General features: G+C 49.6%; 1 protein-coding gene and 1 non-coding gene across 2 annotated transcripts; both read right to left on the reverse strand.

Annotated features, from left to right (window-relative positions):
- Positions 1 to 370: 370 nt before the first annotated feature.
- Positions 371 to 17,161, reverse strand: DVL3 (dishevelled segment polarity protein 3). Its single transcript, XM_012736926.3, has 16 exons — positions 16,593 to 17,161; positions 10,421 to 10,490; positions 9,772 to 9,893; positions 9,544 to 9,653; positions 9,210 to 9,345; positions 8,939 to 9,032; positions 8,666 to 8,735; positions 7,889 to 8,028; positions 7,632 to 7,708; positions 7,450 to 7,517; positions 7,145 to 7,294; positions 6,439 to 6,570; positions 6,092 to 6,259; positions 3,435 to 3,650; positions 2,934 to 3,344; positions 371 to 2,110 (listed from the first exon to the last, which is right to left on the reverse strand). The coding sequence occupies exons 1-16, from the start codon at positions 16,751 to 16,753 to the stop codon at positions 2,079 to 2,081; spliced, it is 2,157 nt and encodes a 718-aa protein (XP_012592380.1). The 5' UTR covers positions 16,754 to 17,161; the 3' UTR covers positions 371 to 2,078.
- Positions 17,162 to 19,120: 1,959 nt separating this feature from the next.
- LOC142874906 (U6 spliceosomal RNA) lies at positions 19,121 to 19,227 on the reverse strand. Its single transcript, XR_012922485.1, has one exon. It is a non-coding gene; the product is annotated as a U6 spliceosomal RNA (small nuclear RNA).
- Between the last annotated feature and the right edge of the window lie 2,272 nt (positions 19,228 to 21,499).

A 21,499-nucleotide genomic window follows, 5' to 3' on the forward strand; every position in this document is an offset into this window, starting at 1 on the left:
GCCTGCCTGGTTCTTGCTGGATCTGAAGAAAATCTGTTGGCTTTTTTCTTTCTGTAGGCAGAGATAGATACCTTGCTGTCTTCCCTGAGCAGGATTGACCCTGTCATGGGAGAAAGGGCAAAAAAGGGCAAATGTGGTTGCAAACCATACTGTCCTTAGCAGCCTCTTTCCAGAAGCCAGGATGTAGCAGGATGAAGATCTGGTTTTCCATAAAGGGTGATCACAGTCTGAAGCCATTGAATGATTGAATACAGGCACTTCTAATCTCTGAACCAGCACTCAAGGCTTCACTCCTACCTTTTGTAAAAGCTTTATCTTTCAAACATATCCTAAACTGCTACCAATTTAGAGTAAATAATAATCATAATGATAATGATAATAATAGCTACCATTTATTGAGCACCTACTCTACTGCGTGCCAGGCACTGTGCTAGGCACTTTTCGTACAATATCTAATTTAAATCCTCACAACAACCCTGTGAGGTAGGTTTTATTATCATAATTTTACATACGAGGAAACTGAGGCTCAGAGAGGTTAAATATCTCTCTTATCATGGAACCAAAAAGTAGTAGAGCTGGAATTCAAACCAAGAACAACCTGACTCTAAATCCCATGCTCTGTTGAATTAAAGTAGAGGCAGAGGGGAGAGGAAGGGCCAAATTCAAAAAAGATTGTTGGAGTGGAATGGACATGATATGCTGATGAGTAAAATATAGGAAGAAGGAATTTAAGCCCATAAGTGTTTCTAGCTGGTGAGCCTATGTAGATTGTGATGAAGGTAACCAGGATTGGAATTCAGGAGGAACACACTTGGTTGGGGACATCAGTTTAAGTCCATATGGATACATCCATGGAGATGTCCAGTAAGTAATAAAAATACAAATCTAAAGATTGGGAGAAATTGGGGTTGGAACTATGTATTTGGGAATCACCAGCATATCAGCAGCAATTGAGGACATCAGGATGGATGACACTATTTTGGAAGTAAATAGAGAGGAAAAGAGAAGTAGTCCAAAGATGGAACAATGGAAGCACCAACAATGAAGGCATGAGCAATAGTGGAGAAATTCTCAAGACAGAGTCAAAGAGAGAAGTACAGGAAACAGCCCTATAGTGGTGGCTAGAAGCCATGGCCTGAGTTGGGACCAAACCCAGAGCTACCAGAAGGCAGGCAAGACTGAGTTACACTTTCAACACAGAGCTCTGCTCACCAAAACCCCAGAAGTATCGTTAAATGAATGAATGCCAAAATGCCCCTACTTCAGTTCGCCCCAAAGCCTGGAGCTAAGGACTTCATCTCACTCTTGACACCCAGCCCTGAAAGCATAGGAGTCTAGGTGAGGCAGAAGAATTTACAGCAGAGGCTTAAAGAGAAAGTCATGATTTGTTTCAAGTGGAGAATAAAGTAAAATATAAGAAGACTTGGCACTCTATCAGTCTGGAAGTCCCTCTGCCCAACCTCAACTGGCCCGTGGGTTCCTGTGTCCTTGCTCTGCGTTGTCATGGTGAATGTGGAAACAGGGAAGCGTGTGCGGAGATGGGGGGGGGGTGAGAATGGCCTGTCGGTCACTTGAGGAGTCCTCCGCTGAGCTCACTCTAAGACCCAGCTTATGGGCTTTATCCGGGTAAGAAGATGCTGGGGATGTGTGGGAGGTTTGAGAGCTATAAGGAAAGGGAGAGGAAGTTAGGGGACCAGCCCCACAACCTGGTGGAGGACTGGGAGAGAGGGTCCAGCCCTCTGGGCAGGGACCAGCCCTGAGGCTTAAGCAAACTTGCATAGGCACCTGTGTGTATGTGCATGCGTGCATGCTTATATGAGTGAAAGTGAGAAAATGAGAAAAAGAAAGAGAGACAGGGAGACAGAATAGGAAGCAGAGGGAGAAAGAGGAGACACACACTGTCTTTGGAAAGAACAGAGTCCCTCATGTATAGGTGACTCTGGGCTCTCCCCAGAAGCCTAGTGACTCAACATGTTGAAGTGTGGGTGTGGGGGCTGGACATCCTTGGGAAGCCCTGAGGGGCTGCTGAAGCAGGGTTCCTGGTCTCCTCGGAGGCTTGGCCTCCCCTTGCTGGGGGCTCACAGAAAGTCAAACAGCCCGAAATTCTTGGCTGCTCCAGGCCCAGGGAAAATGTGGGGAGGAAAAAAGAAAGAAAAGAAATGTTTCAGGCCCAGAGGTGAGATGAGCCTGCTAGTTAGTAGTGTTAGGGGTCCGAAGGAGCCAGCACACAAGGCAGGCATGGGGTGGGAGTACAGCAGAGATGCCCCATGGAAGCCACTAGCTGCTCAGACAACTGAGGGGGCCCTCTGGGCTTCTGATCCAGGCTGGGCACAGGCAGTGTGGCTACTGGAGGTGACTACAGCTCTAGGGTGCAGGACTGGGGCAGCAGGCAGGGAGACGTTAGAAGGGGCAGATGAAGCGAATATTTTTTGGTGTCAGTATTGTGGGGGCAGTCAAGAGATCTGAACACATGCCTGAGGGGGTGGGATTAATAGAGGGATGGTGTAACTGAATGAATGGTAAAAGAGAACTGAAGGAGAAAAGGAGGGGATAAGGAGTGAACATGCCCAAGGACACCACAGGGGTCACCTCCTAAAGAGGGTGAAGGGGAGTAAGGGGGAGCACCAGTAAGTCTGGTCCCAGGCACATGAAGGGTCCCAGCAAGTCCTGCGCAGCAGTTAGTGGGCAGAGGGAACAAACTGGGGCCGGAGGCAGGTTAGGGGCAGCAGAGCCAATCGGTAGGTGTATCCTGCCCTCGCTGTACCCAGCGAGCAGTTAGCGCACCTGGATTTAGTTCCATTTATTTCCCTTTTAGGTACCAGACAAAGTATAAAAGACGGACGGATGGAGAGAGGAATGCAGCCGGCCGGGGAAGGGTTGGGATGGCAGTGGGTGGGGGTGCCTTGCTCACATCACATCCACAAAGAACTCACTGGGGTTTCCCATGGCCATGCGGAAGGACTGTCTGCTGGCGGTCAGTTCCGGGGGCACGGAGGCCAGGTCGCGGCCCGGAGGGGCTCCTGGGGGTCCCAGGGCCGCGGGTGGTGGGGGCATCATCAGCATGGGGGGGCCGTAAAGAGGGGGCACTCCGGGAGGGCCGTAGCTTGGGTGTGTGTGGTGGCTGCGCAGGCTGCTGGCCAGTGAGTGGTGGCTGCGGTGGCTGTGCTCGCTGGCCGCTGGGCCTGAGCGCTCACTTGGCGCCCGTTCCCGTGGCCCCCGCAGGCTGCTGCGTGTCGTGTGGTCCGATTCACTGCCGCTGCCCCCGGACTTGGAGTCCCCAGTCTTCGCATCCTTCTCCTTCCTCCGATCGCTGCCACTGCGGTTGGAGCCACTGCTCCGACTGCCTGTAGGAGACGAGCAGGCCAGGACGCTCAGCCTGAGGAAGAAGCCTGGGGCTCACCTGTGGCCTCCCTCTATGGCCTTCTCCGCCTTACCTTCACTGTGCTGACTGCTGGCACTGCCACCGCCGTAGCTGTAGCCCAGCTCCGGGAAGCCCGGGTGTGGGTTGTAAGGGTGCGGGGGCGGCGGGTACTGGTAAGGAAAAGCCATGGGCCAAGGGGCGGCCCCAGGGTGCGGCAAAGGGGCCAGCGTGTCCTGGTCAGAGGCGCCACTGGAGCCATCATGGTCGTGGAGGGAGAGGTTGGCCATGTCTGTGGAGGAGAGGGCCGGGTGAGTTAGGTCTATCCTATGCCCTACACCCCTTGCTCAGGAGAGAGAGCCCTGGCCTAAGTTGGGTGGGTGGGCTTCGGATAACAACAACTGTGGTAGTTTTTGGCCAGAATGAGAGGAAACACAGGCCAGAGAACTCACCCCTCCTTCAGACCCCCTCTGCCACCACCAGAGATAGCTCTGGGAAACCCTCTTCAGGAAGGCCCTGAGTCATCATTTCAGATTCTTAGCCAAATCTGGACATCCAACTTCCAATCCCTGGGAGGCCCCTGCCAAGCTTCTGGCACCTTCTCCTCCCTCCTCAGTGGGCTGGAAGAAGGGGTAAAACTCCTATTTGGCCCTTTTCTCTTCTGTTCACTCAGAGGGTGCAAGGTTGGGAAATATGGAGGGCTGAAATACCATCAGGTACTGCCTACCTATAATTCATTCAGCACGATACAAAGGACTATCTCCTGCAAATGTTACCCCAACCCTATGAAGAAGGTATCTGTCACATTTTTTTCAGATGAGGAAAGTGACATCCAGAGAGGTTAAATGACCAGCCTGAGGTCAACCTAAACTGCAGCCAGAACAGAAACTAAGAGTTTCTTACTTTTGCTTTACCTTTCCAGATGAAGTCATTAGTTAGGAGTGGGGAGTAGTTTGGGGAAATTTAGGTGAAATTTTACCCTGCCCCCTCACCTAGAACTAAAAAAAAAAAAAACCTATTAAAAGCCCAGAATGAGGCCGGGCGCTGTGGCTCACGCCTGTAATCCTAGCTCTTGGGAGGCCGAGGCGGGCGGATTGCTCAAGGTCAGGAGTTCAAAACCAGCCTGAGCAAGAGCGAGACCCCGTCTCTACTATAAAATAGAAAGAAATTAATTGGCCAACTGATATATATATAAAAAAATTAGCCGGGCATGGTGGCGCATGCCTGTAGTCCCAGCTACTCGGGAGGCTGAGGCAGAAGGATCACTCGAGCCCAGGAGTTTGAGGTTGCTGTGAGCGAGGCTGACGCCACGGCACTCACTCTAGCCTGGGCAACAAAGCGAGACTCTGTCTCAAAAAAAAAAAAAAATAAAAGCCCAGAATGAGCACAGGGCCTTTCAGAGCCTCCCTATATAGAAGGCTCTTGGCCTTGATTACACTTCCCTGGTGCTACTGGTGAGGGTGGGATGGGGCCAGAAAGAAAGAACATAGGTGTCTCCTCTTTGTTCTCTAACCTATTCCCTGCCAGGCCTGGCTCTTCACAGCGCTGTCCCACTCCTATAACATTACTTATTTCATGACTTTAGCTCCCTTGGGGAAATTGTATATTCCTTAAGGGCAAGGCTGGCCCCACCAATGTTGGAACTACCTTGAAGGGGATATAAGGAGCCACTAGGACTAACAAATACCTGCCTGGGATACCTCCTGTTCACATGCCATCTGTACAGGCCCCAGAGCTCGCTCCAAGAGAGCTGTAATTGTCCTAGGGGCTACGGGCCCAATATATAGGAGACCTTCCTTCAAGCCCACCTTTCTAAGGTGGGCCAGCCCAGCCTTGCAGGGTAACAGTCAGGAGACAGAGCTCTGCCAGGCGTGGTGGCTCACGCCTGTAATCCTAGCACTCTGGGAGGCTGAGGCGGGCGGATTGCTTGAGGTCAGGAATTTGCAACCTACCTGAGCAAGAGCGAGACCCTGTCTCTACTATAAACAGAAAGAAATTAATTGGCCAACTAATATATAGAGAAAAAATTAGCCGGGCATGGTGGCGCATGCCTGTAGTCCCAGCCACTAGGGAGGCTGAGGCAGTAGGATTGCTTGAGCCCAGGAGTTTGAGGTTGCTGTGAGCTAGGCTGACACCACGGCACTCATTCTAGCCTGGGCAACAAAGTGAGACTCTGTCTCAAAAAAAAAAAGGAGGCAGAGCTCTGAGGCAGCCTGTGGAGCTGCCAGCCAAGCCATCAGCTAGCATGGGGGGTGGTAGTGGAGTTAAAAAGTGGTCTGCATCAGCTCATGCTCAAAGAGCTGGTCATGACCTTAGTCTCCAGACTATTGTCCTGAGGGGAGTGACTGTGTCCCCTCTAAGCCTGACATACTCCTGGCTGAGGAGACCTTGACCAGTGAGAAGGAAAAGGCCTGTTCTATCAGTATCCCCCTGAGTCAGGCCTCTGGGGGTGTTGTGAGGATTGAGTTAGAAAACAAAGCGATGCTTTAGAAACAACCAGCATGGTACTAGGCAAAGAGCAGGCACTTAGAAAATGCCAGGCCAAAGGAAGATGTACGGCAGGTGAAGAGGCTAGACTGCACTCTGCTTCCACTACAGAACTCCCAGTCCCTGAGCTGGGCCCCCAGCTTTGTTGCTCCCCAGTCTGGGTTATCTGGAGTCTGCTGCCACATCCCTGGGCACCTCCCCACTCCCAGCCAGGAGACAGGGCAAGAAGGTGGGGGAGGCACGTACTGCCGCAGAGGTCGCCGAAGATGTAGTAGCACTGCTCAGAGAAGGTGATCTTGTTGACAGTGTGGCGGATGAAGCCAGCTTTTAGTAGGTTGCTGGCATACTTGCGGGCCTCCCTCCGGTCAGTGAAGCCTTCCACGTTGTGGTACAGCCAGTCCACCACATCTGAGCCTGCGGGCAAGGCTGCCAGTTGATTGGGAAGCCCATCTGACTTGGGCTCATCTGGCCTCACAGACGCTATGAGGCTGTTCCAGCTCAAAGGAGTGGTGCAAGGGAGCTCTTAAGCCCCCTGGCCTGCCCTGCCCCATTACTCCCCACCCATCCTTCATCCCACCATGGGGCTCTCTCACCGATGAAAGCGTTAGGGATGGTAATCTTGAGCCACATGCGGTCGCGGACCTCCAACCCTGATTCAGGGGAGGCCATGGCTTTTACGATGGCGGCCATGTCACTGTGGATGGATAGGTGGAAGTCGTCTAGGCCTGGGGGTGGGAGGCAGAATGGTGAGGCAGAAAGGGGCTTTCGAGTTAGGTAGACAGGGTTTACATTCCAGCTCTGCCACCTAGTAACTATGGGACTGACACTGGGTAAACTACTGACTTCTTGGACACTCAGTTTCCCCTTCTGTAAAAATTGGGATTTTAATATGTATATTACAAGTATATTTGAAGAAAGAATTAAATAATGTAAATGAATGTGCTTATTAGCATAGTATATCATGTGATGTTATGAGAATAAAAATGGCCATCATTTATTGAATGCTTACTCTATGCCACACACTGTGATGATGCGTTACTTATATCCTTTCATTAAACCCCCAGGAACCTGGTAAGTGCTTATTGTTAGTCCCATTTTACAAGAGGAAACTGAGGTACCCTGGGTGCTCAATACAGGTTCAGAGCAAACACTGTTTAGTGAGGGTCTGAGTGACCAGCTGGGGGAAATTGCAGTGTGGGGTAGCTAGAATGAGCTGAGTTTCCCTCTGACGCTCAAGCAAGAGTCTCCCCCACACCTGGCTCTGTCTGCTGGGCCCAGGAGACAGGGTTGCACACTCACGCTCTGTGTCAGGGATGGAACTGGTGATGGAGGAGCTGGTGGAGGTGATGGTGCTCAGGGAGGGGCTCATGCCGTAGGCAGGGAAGGTGCCCGTCATGGCTGCAGTGTGGGAGACCCAGGCCGCAGGATCAATGGGCCGGATGGGCTCGCCTGCAGGGAGGATGAGGAGTCATAGGCTGCCCACCCTGTCCACTGCTGGGCCCAACAGGATAGGTGTGGGGGTTCTGGGCAACATACGAGGAAGGAGAGACAGGGCTCATGTATGTCAGGCACCAGATTTAGGGCTGAGTCCCCCATCCACTTACTCCTGGGCAATGTGAAGCAACCACGTGGACTTGGGTCCCAGCACTTGGCTACAGTCAGGGTGATAGGTCTGAAAGCAAGGACGTCCTAGTAAGGGCATGATATGTGCAGGCCAGAGCGAGTCCCTTGCCTGACAACCAGAAATGCCTGCCCTGTCCTCCCCAGCGTGCCATTCCATCCATACCCCGGTTTGTGCACAATCTCCCGCAGTACCCGGACTGCATCGTCGTTACTCATGTTCTCAAAGTTGATCTCATTTACCTGGAAAAGAGAACCAGGAGTGGCATAAGCAATTGTGTTGGGGTAGGGGTAGAGGACTCAGTTTGGCGAGTCAGGAGGTCTTCCCCGCACCAAGAGAGGGCCTCTGAATGAACAGGGTACAGCGGGTAGGGACAACTCCCTGCTTCCTATCACACCACCACCCAGGGTGGGCAATGATACCTGTAACAGCATGTCTCCTGGCTCGATGCGTCCATCAGCAGCCACGGCCCCACCCTTCATGATAGAGCCAATGTAGATGCCACCGTCACCACGCTCGTTGCTTTGGCCCACAATGGAGATGCCCAAGAAGTTATACTTTTCTACAGGGAGTAATGTATGACCTTGAGGGGCAGCAAGGTGCCCACCCAAATTCACAGCCCATTATTAGAAAATGGAAAGTTATAGGAAATGACATTTACTGAACCTGAATCAGACACTGTGTTCAGTGGACTCACACATGCTATCACTGAATGCTTGCTGTCTGTGAGGTAGGGACTTTTAGTTCCATTTTAAAGAGCAGGCAACTGAGGTTCAGAGAATTTAAGTGACTTTTCTAAGCCAGTAAGTGGTAGAGCCAGGATTCGAACTCAGATTTAAATCCCAAATTTGAGCTCTTTTTATTATATCCAGCTGTCTCCTAAAGAGAGTATATAGGGTAAAAACCAGAGAGCAAGGATGCATTGGCTGAAAGATGGGAAGGAGTGGGGCACTCAGAAATCACTTCTTCCAGGAAGCCCTCCCTGATGCCATTTTCTGCTTCCATAGCTCTCTGTACTTATCTCTGTTATAGCCCCGATAATGAGATACTGAAATGGTCAGTTTATGTATTAGTTGATATTTACGGAAGATAGCTCCTTGAGGGCAGGGAACTATCCCATGTCTCTCTGAAATCCTCAAGTCTGCCTAGTGTCTAGCATGTATAGTAGGTGCTCGAGAGTGTTATTTCATCAGACTCACCCATGTTGAGAGTAACTGTGATGATGTTGAGTGACATGGTGGAGTCCGTGATGCTGCTGAAGGATGAGGACTGGAATAGACAGAGGCTTGAGCAGCAGGTAGAGGTGGCAGGAATTCACTCTCAACTGGCTCTTCCTCAATGTGAACCCTCAGCACCATCCCCCTATCCCCCTGAACTAATGGGAAGGGATGTAAGGAAGAATAAGCCTTGGCCCTGCCTGAGAAGTGCTCACAATCTGCCCCCACCCATCCCTAGCATCCCAGGCCCCATACCCGCTCGATCCGAGAAACCTTCTGTTTCCGCCTGCGCCGCTTGTGTCTTCTCATCAGGCGTGAGGCACTGCTCTGTTCTGTGGAGCTGCTGAACCTGTGGGGTCCACAGTCGTTCCCCACCAGGCTGGCCCAGCCCTGCCCCATGAGAGGCACTGCAGGGCCCAGGTCCCCAACACAAAGCCCACATGCCTCCCAGGGGCCCAGCATCCTCAGGGTTCAGGGCTCCTCAAGGGTCACCTGCCCTACAGTACCCATGAAACTAAAGCCCCACCTGCTGGTGGAGTCATCTTCATCTGAGTCAAAGAAGCTGGTGGTCTCCAACTCGCTGCTCATAAGGGTGGATGAGCTATCATAACCGCCTGGCTCTCGCCGCCGCTCCCCTTTCGCAGTTCCATTTAGCCGAGCCGCTGCAAGGGATGGAAGCAGCTGGTTTCACATAGTGCCCCATGTAGGAATGGAGGAAGGAGAGAGAGGCAAGCCAGGGGCTGCAGTGGGACTGGGCACATCCAGAGCCCAGAAAGAAGGGCAAAGGGGTGGGTAGCTGGGTGGAAGCTGTGGGGAGGGTGTAGGGGTGAGGAACACATCCCTGTTCAGGGAAGACATACCATGGTCTGGGCCATCCCTCCGACGTGGCCGCTCCCGCTGGGCAGACACCAAGGAGTCCGTCTCTGTGTCATTGTCCAAGTTCTCCTGGCTTCCCCCACAAGCATGAGGGCTGCAGGGAAGAGAGGACTTGGCAAGGGAGGGTCAGGCTGGGGGTTCCCTCCCCCAGCCCTGGGCTGAGCTGATGCGGCCCTCCCCCTGGGCCCTTCCCACCCTTAGGTTGCACTCACTGGAAGGATGGGGGTCGGGAGTCCCCGATGCCTCCTGTGCGCTCCATAGGTGGCGGCAGCTCAGATGGGTTGTCAGCACAGAAAGGGGCTGGCTCTGGGTGTGAGCCCTCAGCTGATACCAGCTGATGGGGAGAAAATGAGAGGGTACTAGGTTACAGGGACACCAGGGAGAAAGGGGATAGTTGGCTTCTGGCAGGGCATGAAGGCCTAATGAGAATGAAGAAAGAAACATCGAGGGAAAAGAGACAGGCCTGTGCAAGAACAGCTGAGATGAAGAGTGGACCCACTGCCTGGCTTGATGGGGTGGTTGGGAGGCATGGGGTGGAGAAGTGGAGTGGGGACAAAGGGTCACTGGCCCGTGGCAGAGATCAGCAGGTGGACAGGAGGGAACCTGAGGCAAAGTATCTCGAAGGCCACAGGAGACATTACTGTCTTCACTGTGTATTTCTGTCTCTCCCTTTTCCCCCTTCCCACCACTCTAACTTTTTATTAAAGTTATAGACTCTGGGGTGAGAAAAAGTTCAATTAGAAAACTAAAGGAAGATTCAGACTTTGAAGCATAAAACCACCAGCTATAATCTCAGTGAGGCCTTTCCCCCTCCAGCCTGGCATGGGGATGCAGGTGGATGGAAAGTTGAGGGCTCCTTACCCAGGACACCACCCGGCCATTGAAGCAGGGTAACTTGGCATTGTCGTCTGAGATCTCCTCCTTCACCACTCTGCAGGGAAAGGGGATGTCAGAGAGAACTTTCTGGGACAGAAATAGAAGCTCCTCAAAATCCCAACTCCTAGGGGCTCCTCAACCCTAAACTGGGAATCAAACTTCTAGCACAGACTATTCAAATGGGAGCAGAAGTCGGGGTGACCCAGGGACAGCTCTTTAGCACCACCAGGAAGACACCAGTCCTACCAAGGCCAGCTGCCTTCCTAGGTCATCCTCTCACTCATCGGGTGATTGCAAATTACAACTGACAAATCATTGTGCTGCATGCCACTGCCTCAAATCTCCACAGTGCTCTACCCATCCCCAACATGGCTCTCCTGCGATAGACTTTCTCTTTCCCTCTGATCTCAGGCTGTAAAAAAGCACACAATTATTGCTGCCCTTCCCTTCTAAACTGGGAATTCTGACATTGTTGTGGGATGTATGGGCAAGGAATTTAAAGAAATTTGAAGAGAGAAAGGGAGAAGGCATTTGATGATCATACATCTTCCACATGCCATTATAATGAACAGTAACAATGCTTTCATTTATTGAACATGTATTACAGGCCAAACACTATGCTAAGCACTTTACTTGTATCATTTTGTTTAATATTCACAACAATGCTATAAGGTAGGTATAGATGGGGAAACTAGGCTCAAAAGGTTTAGTATTTCACCTAAACTCTTATCACTAGCAAGTGAAGAGCTAGAATTTGAATTCTGGTCAGCCTAACTCTAAAGTCTATATTCTTACCTATTTTATGATTTTTATTTCCCTACAGTTAGAACATATAATATTCATACCAGCCTCATTAGGTAGACAATATGGTCCTCATTTTATGAATAAGGAAACTGAGAAACATTCAGTAACTTTTCCAAGGTCACCGAACTAGTAGACGTCAGAGCTGGAATTCAAATCTAGGCTCATCTGACTCCAAAACTCCCTCTCTTTCCACTGTATTTCACATTCTTTCCTGTACAGTGATGGAGGTAATGTGGGTCTGTGTAGAAGGTGGGTGGTGGGGGGACAGTGACGTGGGGCATGAGGGATGTGGGATGTGGTCATGGGCACGTAGTTTGGCATGGGGAATGTGGTGAGGCAAGAAGTCAGACACTAGCTAGGTGCAGTGGCTCACGCCTGTAATCCTAGCAGTCTGGGAGGCTGAGGTAGGAGGATTGCTTGAGCTTAGGAGTTTGAGACCAGTCTGAGCAAGAGCAAGACCCCATCTCTACTATAACTAGAAAGAAATTAGCCAAACAACTAAAAATAGAAAAAATTAGCCAGTCACAGTGGCGCGTGCCTGTAGTCTCAGCTACCCAGGAGGCTGAGGAAGGAGAATTGCTTGAGCCCAGGAGTTTGAGGTTGCTGTGTGCTAGGCAGACACCATGGCACTCTAGCCCAGGCAAGAAAGTGAGACTCTGTTTCAAAAAAAAAAGAAGTCAGACAGTGACTACAGTTTGAGGTCAGGGAAGGGAAATGAAAAGTCTGAGGACCATCAGACTATCAAACACACCAGGAGTACAGAGCTGGAAAGATGTGACCAAGGGTAAGAGAATGACACATGTGGAATTCTGAGCAGAGAGGGAAGACAGCAAGGAAGGAAGCTGGGAAGCCCAGTTCTCCCTTGTTCCTAGAGCAGCTTCTGTCCAGAGCTTGGAACGTGCTTGGCTCCTTGTGATGCTCACATTCTTGGACTCACAGCCAAGTTTGCAGGCCGAGCCTGCCCTCCCTCTTCCCAGCCAGCTCTGGCTCCTCCACCACTTGCAACCCCACAGTGACCCTAAGAAAGAAGCCCAGATCATCCCGCTCAGGCCCACCATGGTGGAAAGTGTAGAAAGAACTTTCTACACTTCTGAGATCTACTCCTTCACCACTCTGCAGGGAAAGGGGATGTCAGAGAGAACTTTCTGGGACAGAAATAGAAGCTCCTCAAAATCCCAGGAGGATAGAAGGGACAGAGAGGTAGCTCAGACCCATCAGTCTGGCAGCAGGGTACCCTATGCTTATAGCCCCACATGGGGGAGGGGTGGTAGAGTCCAGGACTCAAAGGAAAAGGCGGGTATGTGCATCACATGGCGTGGTCTCTGTGGCCTGCTTTGGAGAGGGTCTCCCTGTAAGTGGGAAACTGCTGCTGAGTCCCTCCCCCCCCCCTAAGCAGGCCCCACCATACTGTTCCACACTACAGATGTTTCCTTTCTTTCTGGGGGTCACTGACAGGCCACCAAGGCTCTGCTGACTCACAACAATCAGCTGATCTTCAGCAGCCTCGGGGGACCTCAGACAGGCCTTACCCTCCTACCACGTAGCCAAATGGCTCAGGGTTCCACAGCACTTACACTCCCCCCACAAGTGAAGTGGAATAAATGTGGGTTCAAATTCCAATTCTACCACTTAGCCTTTCCATATTACAGAAATTTCTTAACTCTTGCAAGCCTTTGTCTTGTCCTGTTAAACAATATTCTTAAATGCCTGGCACAATCTAGGCATACAATATAAGCTAGTTACTAACTTTGTCAGTTTTTAGCAGGATCCACACACTCTTCTAACTAGGTGTAAATTGCTGAGGACAGGGCCAACAAATCTTCTGCTCATTATTCATTGTTCATCTGATTAAAAGCTTTTGCTGCCAGGTGCAGTGGCTTACACCTATAATCCTAGCACTCTGGGAGGCTGAGGCAGAAGGACTGCTTGAGCTCAGATGTTTGAGACTAGCCCAAGCAAAAGCAAGACCCCATATCTACTAAAAATAGAAAAATTAGCCAGGCATCATGGCACGTGCCTGTAGTCCCAGCCACTTGGAAAGCTGAGGCAGGAAGATCGCTTGAGCTCAGAGTTTGAGGTTGCAGTGAGCTACAATGACACCACTACACTCTACCTGGGGAGACACAGAGAAACTCTGTCTTCAAAAAAATAAAATAATTAAATAATAAATAAATAAAAAGCTTTTGCTGAGAGTCTAGTGGGTTTTAGGTCCTGTGCTTTCCATTGTATAGACTTCACAAAGCACTAGACGTTGAACCTGCCTTGTTCTCAGGGAGATCACAGTCCAATGGATAGTTCATATAAGTACACTGCAAGTGGGAAGTGGTCAGAGTCGTAAAAGCAGCAGATGTGTTCACTGGATAGACATCTGCTGCATGTTCTTTAGTGTCAGGCTGTAAGGATAAGCAGAATAAGTGCCATGATCATTCTCATGGAAAAGCTCAACCTGGAGGACAGGAGAATTTGGACTTAGAGGAAACAGGGGAAGAGTGCTCCAACTAGAAGGCCCAGAGGGAGGGAGGACAGTGTGTGACAAGCAGGGAGGAGCAACACAGTTTAATGACCTAACTTGCCATGTTGCTCTCTCCCACAGCTCAAGGCCAGGCTAGCAGTGGGTACCTTGTTACCATGTATCATCCACCATCTCCTCAGTGCTGAAAATGTTTATCCTTTTTCCATTTCCCAAATAATTTAAGATGAATGGGTCTACCTTGAGCTTGACAAGTACTTCTGGAGACCAGATGGGACTTGGGAAGTCCTTAGGCCTCATAACCAGAACCTCAGAGGATGAGCCTGGAGTGGAGAGACTGGAGAGACAGCAGCCTTCCGTCTCTGACCCACCTTCCCTTCTGTCAGCAGGGGCACTGGCCTCTGCCCAACCCTGCTCTTGTGGGGCTCAGAAAATGGTGGCCCTAGCACCTTTACAGTTTGCCAAAGCTTACCATCTCCCTCAGAAAGGATTCACCTGTAAAATGGTGATCATCACAACACCTACAATTGTGTGACTAAGGCTTTAGACTCTGGAGCCAGATTCCTGATGTCGAATCAAGCTCTGCCACCTGGTAGCTGTGTGACCTTGGGCAAATTACTTAAGCCTTCTGTGCTCTAGTTTCCTCATTTGTAAACTGGAGATATTACTGCCTATTTCATAGGGCTGTTATGAGGATTAAATGAGTGAAGATTTGAAAAGTATTAAGATCAGTGCCTGCCATACTGTAACTACCATAAAATGAGTTTGTTAAATAAATGAAAACTATACATGCTAGTCAGCTATTAGTCATCTGTGACAAGATAGCTATAGGTCTCCTGCTTATTTATCTCTCTGGGGATAAAAATAAAATTAATCTCCTCCATTTCAGTTTTAGCATTGTTCTCAACCCTATTAAAATGGCTAACTCTGACATTTTGCAAAGGGTGGTTAAGTACCACTGATGTATGCAAGATGGCTTCAGATAGTGTATGAATAAACACTGCTTAGTTCAATAGTTACTTTAAACATATTTTAAAAAGAAATATAAATAGAAAATCAGACCTGTGATTTCATATTATTGGTTGGGTCAAGCTAAGAAAAAGCTTTGCAGTGGATTTAAAGAAATATATTAACAGTGAGTGGATGTAATGGGGGTCCTCTTACGACTGCAGTTAGGCTTGGCTCAACAGCAGCCTTGGGAGAGCAAAGGAGCTTAGGAGGTGGGGGCTAGGCCCAGTGGGTGTCAGGCTGTAAGAGATAAGTGAGGGGATAAGTAGAGGGTGGAGACACAGGCCTGTCCTAGTCCCTCAAGGCATCTGGATCCAGGGTGACTCCAGCCACTGGACTGTGGCTGATTTTTCCTCATCCCATATCCTGAGGCAGTATCTTAGTCCCTTCTAACCCTATTCTTCTCTTGCCTAGCCAAGGCACCCAGCCCCTCACTCACACCTCCTAAGAATCTTCCAATCAGTGGTGTCAGTCCCTGGACTGAAGCTAGACAATCATCAACACACCAGGAGTACCCACCCCAGGGTAAGAGCAGCAACAATGGAAACAAGAACAGTCAGAACCTACACAGCACTCCCCCTTGTACAAAGCACTTTCACGCACATGATTTCATGGGCTCATCAAAACCTGAGTTCCAAGGCAGAAAGTGACAGCAAAACATGCCAGACAGAAGACATAGGTGCTTGCCTCCTAGGGCTGGGAGGGCCCTGGTAGTGGGAGAGAACCCAGATTGATGAACACTAGGGAGAAGAATATTTCCCCTCACTTGACTCTGGGACTTCAGCTCTGAAGAGCAATGCAGGCCTCAAGCTAGGGCTGGAGAGGCGCCCTTCAGGCCTGGCTGGGCCTTCCCCATGGCCTCCAGGCCCAGCGCCCAGTTAACGTGGGGGCCTCCCCTCCCCCAGTCCCCTGGGAGTTGGGGGGGGGTCGAGGGGATCAGCCAGGCCCCCCTCCCAGGCCAGCTGCTACAGAACCTTCCGGCTCCAACATTCCATCCCTTCTTAAAGGGGAAGTCAATGCTTCCAAACTCTGCCTGTCCAAAGCCTTGCAGCTGGGTGGAGGGGAAGACCCCGCCAGGGAAGGGAAGATGGAGAACTCCCAGAAACTCTTCTTGGCCCTCCCACCCAGGCCCTGAGGCCCCTTCCAACATCTCCCCCCTTGGCCACCATCTGGAGGAAAAAGGCCCCAATTCCAAAGGGAGCTCGGCACCTGGGCTGGGGAGGACTCCCCGTCAGGGGGTCAGGCGCTCTGCTCCCCTGACAACATCCGAACGGCCCGGCCCGCAGGGGAGAGGGGCGACAGCTAAACAAACATCAGAGCTGCAGACCCTCGCTCACATCCTGGAGCCCGGGCACCCCTCACTCCCCCTTCCCCAGCTCAAAGTCCCAAGGCATAGCCCTCAGATGCAGGATACTCCAAATATGGCTCTGAGTTGTGGAGCTCAAAAGATGAAGAGGGCCAAGGCCGAATGCCAGACACCCCTAGCCTCTGCTAAAGAGGTGGCTCCCTCGGCAGGAGGAGGGCTGCGGGCTCCGGCCCTGGAACTGGGTGGAGGGGGTGTGTGTCTGTCTATGTGGGCCACTGGTCTCTGAGGAGGTGAGCGGGCTTGATGGGCAGGAACTCTGCTCTTGGGGAGCTGGACGTCCCCCTAAACTCGGGGGCCAAGGTCCTCCCTCAAGAGGCGCACGGGAGCCCCTAGAGGGGCTGGAACCTTGGCCCCCGAAAAAGCCAAGGGGGCTCGAATGGGATGAGTCGCCCCTAGAAGTCGGAGTGGGGCTAGAAGTCGGGGTAGCGAGGGAAGTCCAGCCTGGCCGCGTCGGCCCTGAGAGCCTGCGGCGCCGGGCTCCCCGGAGGCAGGGCGAGGGCCATCCTCACCCGAAATCGTCGTCCATAGACTTGAAGAAGAACTTATAGCTGGGTCGCTGCAGAACGCCCTTAAAGTCCGCCAGGGTGACGCGCTCGGCGGGCAGGGGCAGCTTCACCAGGTACGGCGTCTCCTGCCCGTCCAGGTGGTAGATGATCTTGGTCTCGCCCATGGCTCCGGCCTCGGGCGCAGCGGCCCGCGCGCGGCCTGCTCCGGCGGCCGGGCCAGGCCTCTCGGGCGGCGGCGGCGCTCGGCGCGGCCCAGCGGCTCAGCCCAGCGCGGCGGCCGGCCGCGGCGCCAGCTCCCTTGTTCTCCGGCCGCTCCCGGGTCCCAGCGCCGCCCGCCGCCGCCGCCGCTTCCGCTCCCCACTCCCCGGCTCGGCTGGCGACCGCGACTCTTCCGGTGGCCGCGGCCCGCCCGGCCCTGGGCTGCGTCCCGGCCCGCTCCCCTCCCCCGCGCCCCGGCAGGCGGCCGGCCCCGCCCGGGCCCCGCAGACACCCCGCCCACCCGCGGGCGGCGGCGCTCGGGTCCCGGCACCCAGAAAGGGAAGGGGAGCTTTCACCGGGGTGGCCGCCTCCCCGGACCTTCCAAGGGCCTGACTGCACCCGAGTGGGATCGGTGGCTCCTCTGCTGTCCGGGAGGAGTGGAATGCAGGGATGGCTTTGGTCCCCAGAGGTGGTCTGGGGGAGGAGAGTGACCTCAGCGTGGCCCTGTAGGGTTTGTGGAGAAGCACAGCTGCTGTCTTTGAGTCTACTAAACTGAGCTCCTTGGAGGCAGGACTGATTTTTTCCTTCTAACCTTAGCGCCTAAGTGCAAAGCAGTGGTTTAGTTAATGGATTGACTGAAGATTGAGTGGTTGCAAGCATGCCTGGGACAGTACAGTCTCAAACCAGAACTAGGTATAACCGGTTCCTAACAGATCTCCTCACCCCTTGGCTTTTAATTCATTTAATAAATACTGAGACCCTACTATACGCAAGGCGTATTGCATGAGATATAACAGTAACAAAATGAACAAGGCTGCCCTCACGATCTTCACTCAACTGGAAGAAAGCATATAGGCTTGTAAATAAATAATTTCAGAGTGACCAAATGCTATTAATATCAAGATAAAATGGAGTGATGTGACCGTGACAGGGGAAAGAGGATTCTAGGTGGTCAGAGAAGGCCTCTTCCATATGAACTAAGGCCTAGAAACAGTGAGGAGGAAGCAGCTACGGGATCTGGGGGACGAGTATTCTAGGCGGAGGGGACGCAGTATGGGGGGGGGTAGCCAAGTATAAAGGCTCAAGGCAGGAATAAGCTTGCCACATTCGAGGAACAAGAAGTCCCCTGTGACTAGAGGGACGGTGTGAGATGAGGCTAGAAGGTAGACACGGGTCAGATCACATGGGGCTTTTTATGCTACAGTAACAAGTATGGACTCCCCCCACTCCATTTGTATACTGTTGCCAAATTAGAGTAAGAACTTCTTTCAGATTCATCATCTGCTCAGAAATCTCTCCACATTCCCCAATGCCTTCCAAATATCCTTAGCATGATAATCAAGGCCCTCCATAATCTAACCTGTACCTACCTTTACAGCCTTTTGTCTCATTATATCCTAGCCATTTGTTTTGACTCCATAGATATGAACCCATTTGCTAGCCCCTGCAACATCTTATACATTTTCACTTCATACCTTTTCCTTCACCTTCTTTAAATTTTAAGTTTTTAATCAAAGTAATATGTATGCATAGTTAAATAGCATTAAGAAGCTTTTAACAAAAGCAGCAATCCTTTGTCCAATTTCCCTCCCCACTCTCAGAATATTTTCTTTTTTCTCTTTTTTGTTTGTTTATACAACTCATTTCTCTGAAACAGAGTAGCTTGCACTACTATTTCTTGATTTATGCATTCTAGACATTGCTTATTGATTTCCAATTTTGATTGAGGATGATCTCTCTTCCACCTCTCCCTACCCTCTTAAAATGGTAAAATCACACTTTCTGGCTAAGTCAATATAGTACTTAGTATTGACATTATTTTAACCATGAATAAATGTTCACCACTAAGCCATGTGTGTTCCATGATTATGTTTTCTTTACAACTTTTTGTTTTCCCTGGCATTAATCATTGCCTTGCTTTTTCATTTGCTTTGTTTTCAATATATTTACCTATCATTAATTCTTTCCATGTAATCTAATTATTTCTCAACACACATTTTGTTCACTCAGTCAAATCTATTAGATCATCCATCAGTTCCATATTTTCCTAGAGCCTTTCATTCTTTTGCTCTGGTCTGCCCTGCTGCCTGTCTCAGCCTGTGCATAGCTGTCATCTTGAAACTTCTCTACATCCTCAGAATACCCTTTACTTCTCCTCTGTGTTGAATCCCTATTTTCTGGATAGTCTACTCCTTTGTTTTTAGTAAAGCATATCCTTTGGTAGCTTCCTTTGAAAGGAAGCATGGAAAATAAAAAAATTTTTTGAGAACTTGCATATCTGACAATATATGCTTCTGAGTTGAAAATAATTTTCCTTCAGAATTTTTTTTTTTTTAAATATGGAACGATTCACGAATTTGCGTGTCATCCTTGCGCAGGGGCCATGCTAATCTTCTCTGTATCGTTCCAATTTTAGTATATGTGCTGCCGAAGCGAGCACTTTCCTTTAGAATTTTGAAGGCATCTGTTGTCTTCTAGCTTCCCGTGTTTTTTTGTTTGTTTGTTTGTTTTTGAGACAGAGTCTCACTTTATTGCCCAGGCTAGAGTGAGTGCTGAGGCACTCACAGCAACCTCTATCTCCTGGGCTTAAGCAATCCTCCTGCCTCAGTCTCCCGAATAGCTGGGACTACAGGCATGCATGCACCACCTTATATATTTTTAGTTGGTCAATTAATTTCTTTCTATTTTTAGTAGAGACAGGGGTCTCACTCAGGCTGGTTTTGAACTTCTGACCTTGAGCCCACCTCGGCCTCTCATAGTGCTAGGATTATAGGCGTGAGCCACAGCGCCCGGCCTAGCTTCCAGTGTTGATAATGAGTGGTCAGTTTGATCTTATTTTTTCCAAGCCTTTGTACATTTGTTTTAATTGTCTCTGGAAGTCTTTAGGAAGTTCTCTTTATCTCAAGGATTCTGAAATTTCATGGTAATTCATTTTGGTAAGGATCTTTTCTTATTTAGTGTGCTAGAAATTCAACAATAATTTCTTGAATTAAGACCATTCTCACTACAATTTTTCCTATTCTCTTTCTGTAACCTGTGTTTGATGTTAGACCTTCTGGATTGATCCTTAATTCTCTTTTTTCCTTTATCCATTTCCTTTTATTTTCCAATGATTTCACCTTTTTGCAAGATTTTCTTTTTTTTTTTTTTCTTTTTTTAAGAGACAGGGTCTTACTCTGTACAGCCCAGGCTGTAGTACAGTGGCACAATCATAGATCACTATAAACTTGAAGTCCTGGGCTCAAGCAATTCTCCCACCTCAGCCTCCCGAGCAGTGGAGTAGCTAGGACTACAGGCACCTGCCACATGCCCAGCTAATTTTTAAATTTTTTTGCGTAGAGATGGGGTCTTGCTATGTTGCCCAGGCTGGTCTCAAATTCCTGGCTTCAAGCAATCCTCCTACCTCAGGCTCCCAAAAATACTGGGATTACAGGTGTGAGCCACCAAGCCCTGCCAGATTTTAACATTCTTATCCAACCCTTCCAACCATTTACCTATCCAATATATTCACTGGATTTTACCTATCCAATATATTTATTGGATAGGTAAAATATTCAAAATTCAAGAAGTACATAAGGATGGAAATACAATAAAACTTCTCCCTCCTATTTGGTTCGCTAGTCCTCCAGTTCTCAACAGAAGGAATTAATTGGTTTATTTTAAATCAGAAATTAAAAACTATTTCTTGTTCTCCAATTCTTCCTTTTTTAAAAAAAATTTTTTCATCACACTTCCGTCTACAACAATTCTTCCTTTTTACAGCACTTTCTTCATAGCCACAGTATCTTTCTTCTTTGAGTTTTGAGTATAGTAATTGTAGCTTTTTCTCCCTGAAGTTTGCAAAAAGTTCCCTACTTTGCCATTATTTCCTTGGTTTCAATTTTCTGTTTACTTGTTTTGGTCTCTACCTTCCATGTTGGAAGATTCTTCAAATGTTTGATTGTCCTTGGCTGTCTATTCACATTTAACAATGAGATACTAAAAGTTGATTGGAAGCTTAGTCTACGTACAAGGCTTAGTAACTAATAGGTTTCAGTATAGGGTGATCAAGTGGGAGGAAAGCTGACCTGTTTTTTGGTCAAGGAAACAAAAAATGTCAGTGTTCATAGGACTTTTTTTCTGTAGCTCTTCCATTTGTTTTTGCCTGGGGGTTATAAGTCACTGTGTATTGTATGTTCAGAGTCCCACCACTCATACCTTCGCCTAACTCATTTTCAATGTAAAACTTTACCCCCAATCTCACTATGCCTGATAGTTTAAGTTCTCTTGGACATTCTGAAATTTCATGGGCTTTTTCATTCATTAAGCTGGGGCACTAATGGGCCCTGTCAGTCTGGAAACTCATGACCTTTGGGTTTAGGAAATCTTGTGTTTCTTTGATAATTTCTTCCCCATCATTTCTCTAGACACATAATCTCCCATTTCTTGCAGGGGAGAAGTAGGTGTAATTACCCAGATGGATCACATGTCAGGACCTGGGGGCCTTTTTCTTATATAGATCTTTGTGTAATCTCCCTCCACTCTACTCCTAGTTTTCAGTCCCAATCTGTACCCTTCTCTGAGGTGCTGAGCCTTTTCTGGGTTCAGAAGGGCACACTGGGTTGCTTCCTATTAGTAACTCCCTTGGCAGGTAGAACCCAACTCATTCTGCTCTGCTAAGTCGCCTTTTACTCTTTTATCTTTCATTTTCTAAAATGTTAATGTCTCTCTCT

The sequence above is a fragment of the Microcebus murinus genome, chromosome 1 (assembly GCF_040939455.1).
Source record: "Microcebus murinus isolate Inina chromosome 1, M.murinus_Inina_mat1.0, whole genome shotgun sequence".
In the NCBI taxonomy this organism is placed as follows: Eukaryota; Metazoa; Chordata; class Mammalia; order Primates; family Cheirogaleidae; genus Microcebus; species Microcebus murinus.

Coding starts and splice junctions, on each gene's coding strand:
- DVL3 (XM_012736926.3), bottom strand. CDS start 16,753: ATGGGCGAGACCAAGATCATCTACCACCTGGACGGGCAGGAGACGCCG. Junction 10,491..16,592: donor TCTATGGACGACGATTTCGG/GTGAGGATGGCC, acceptor CTTTCCCTGCAG/AGTGGTGAAGGAGGAGATCT. Junction 3,345..3,434: donor CAGCAGTCAGCACAGTGAAG/GTAAGGCGGAGA, acceptor CGTCTCCTACAG/GCAGTCGGAGCAGTGGCTCC.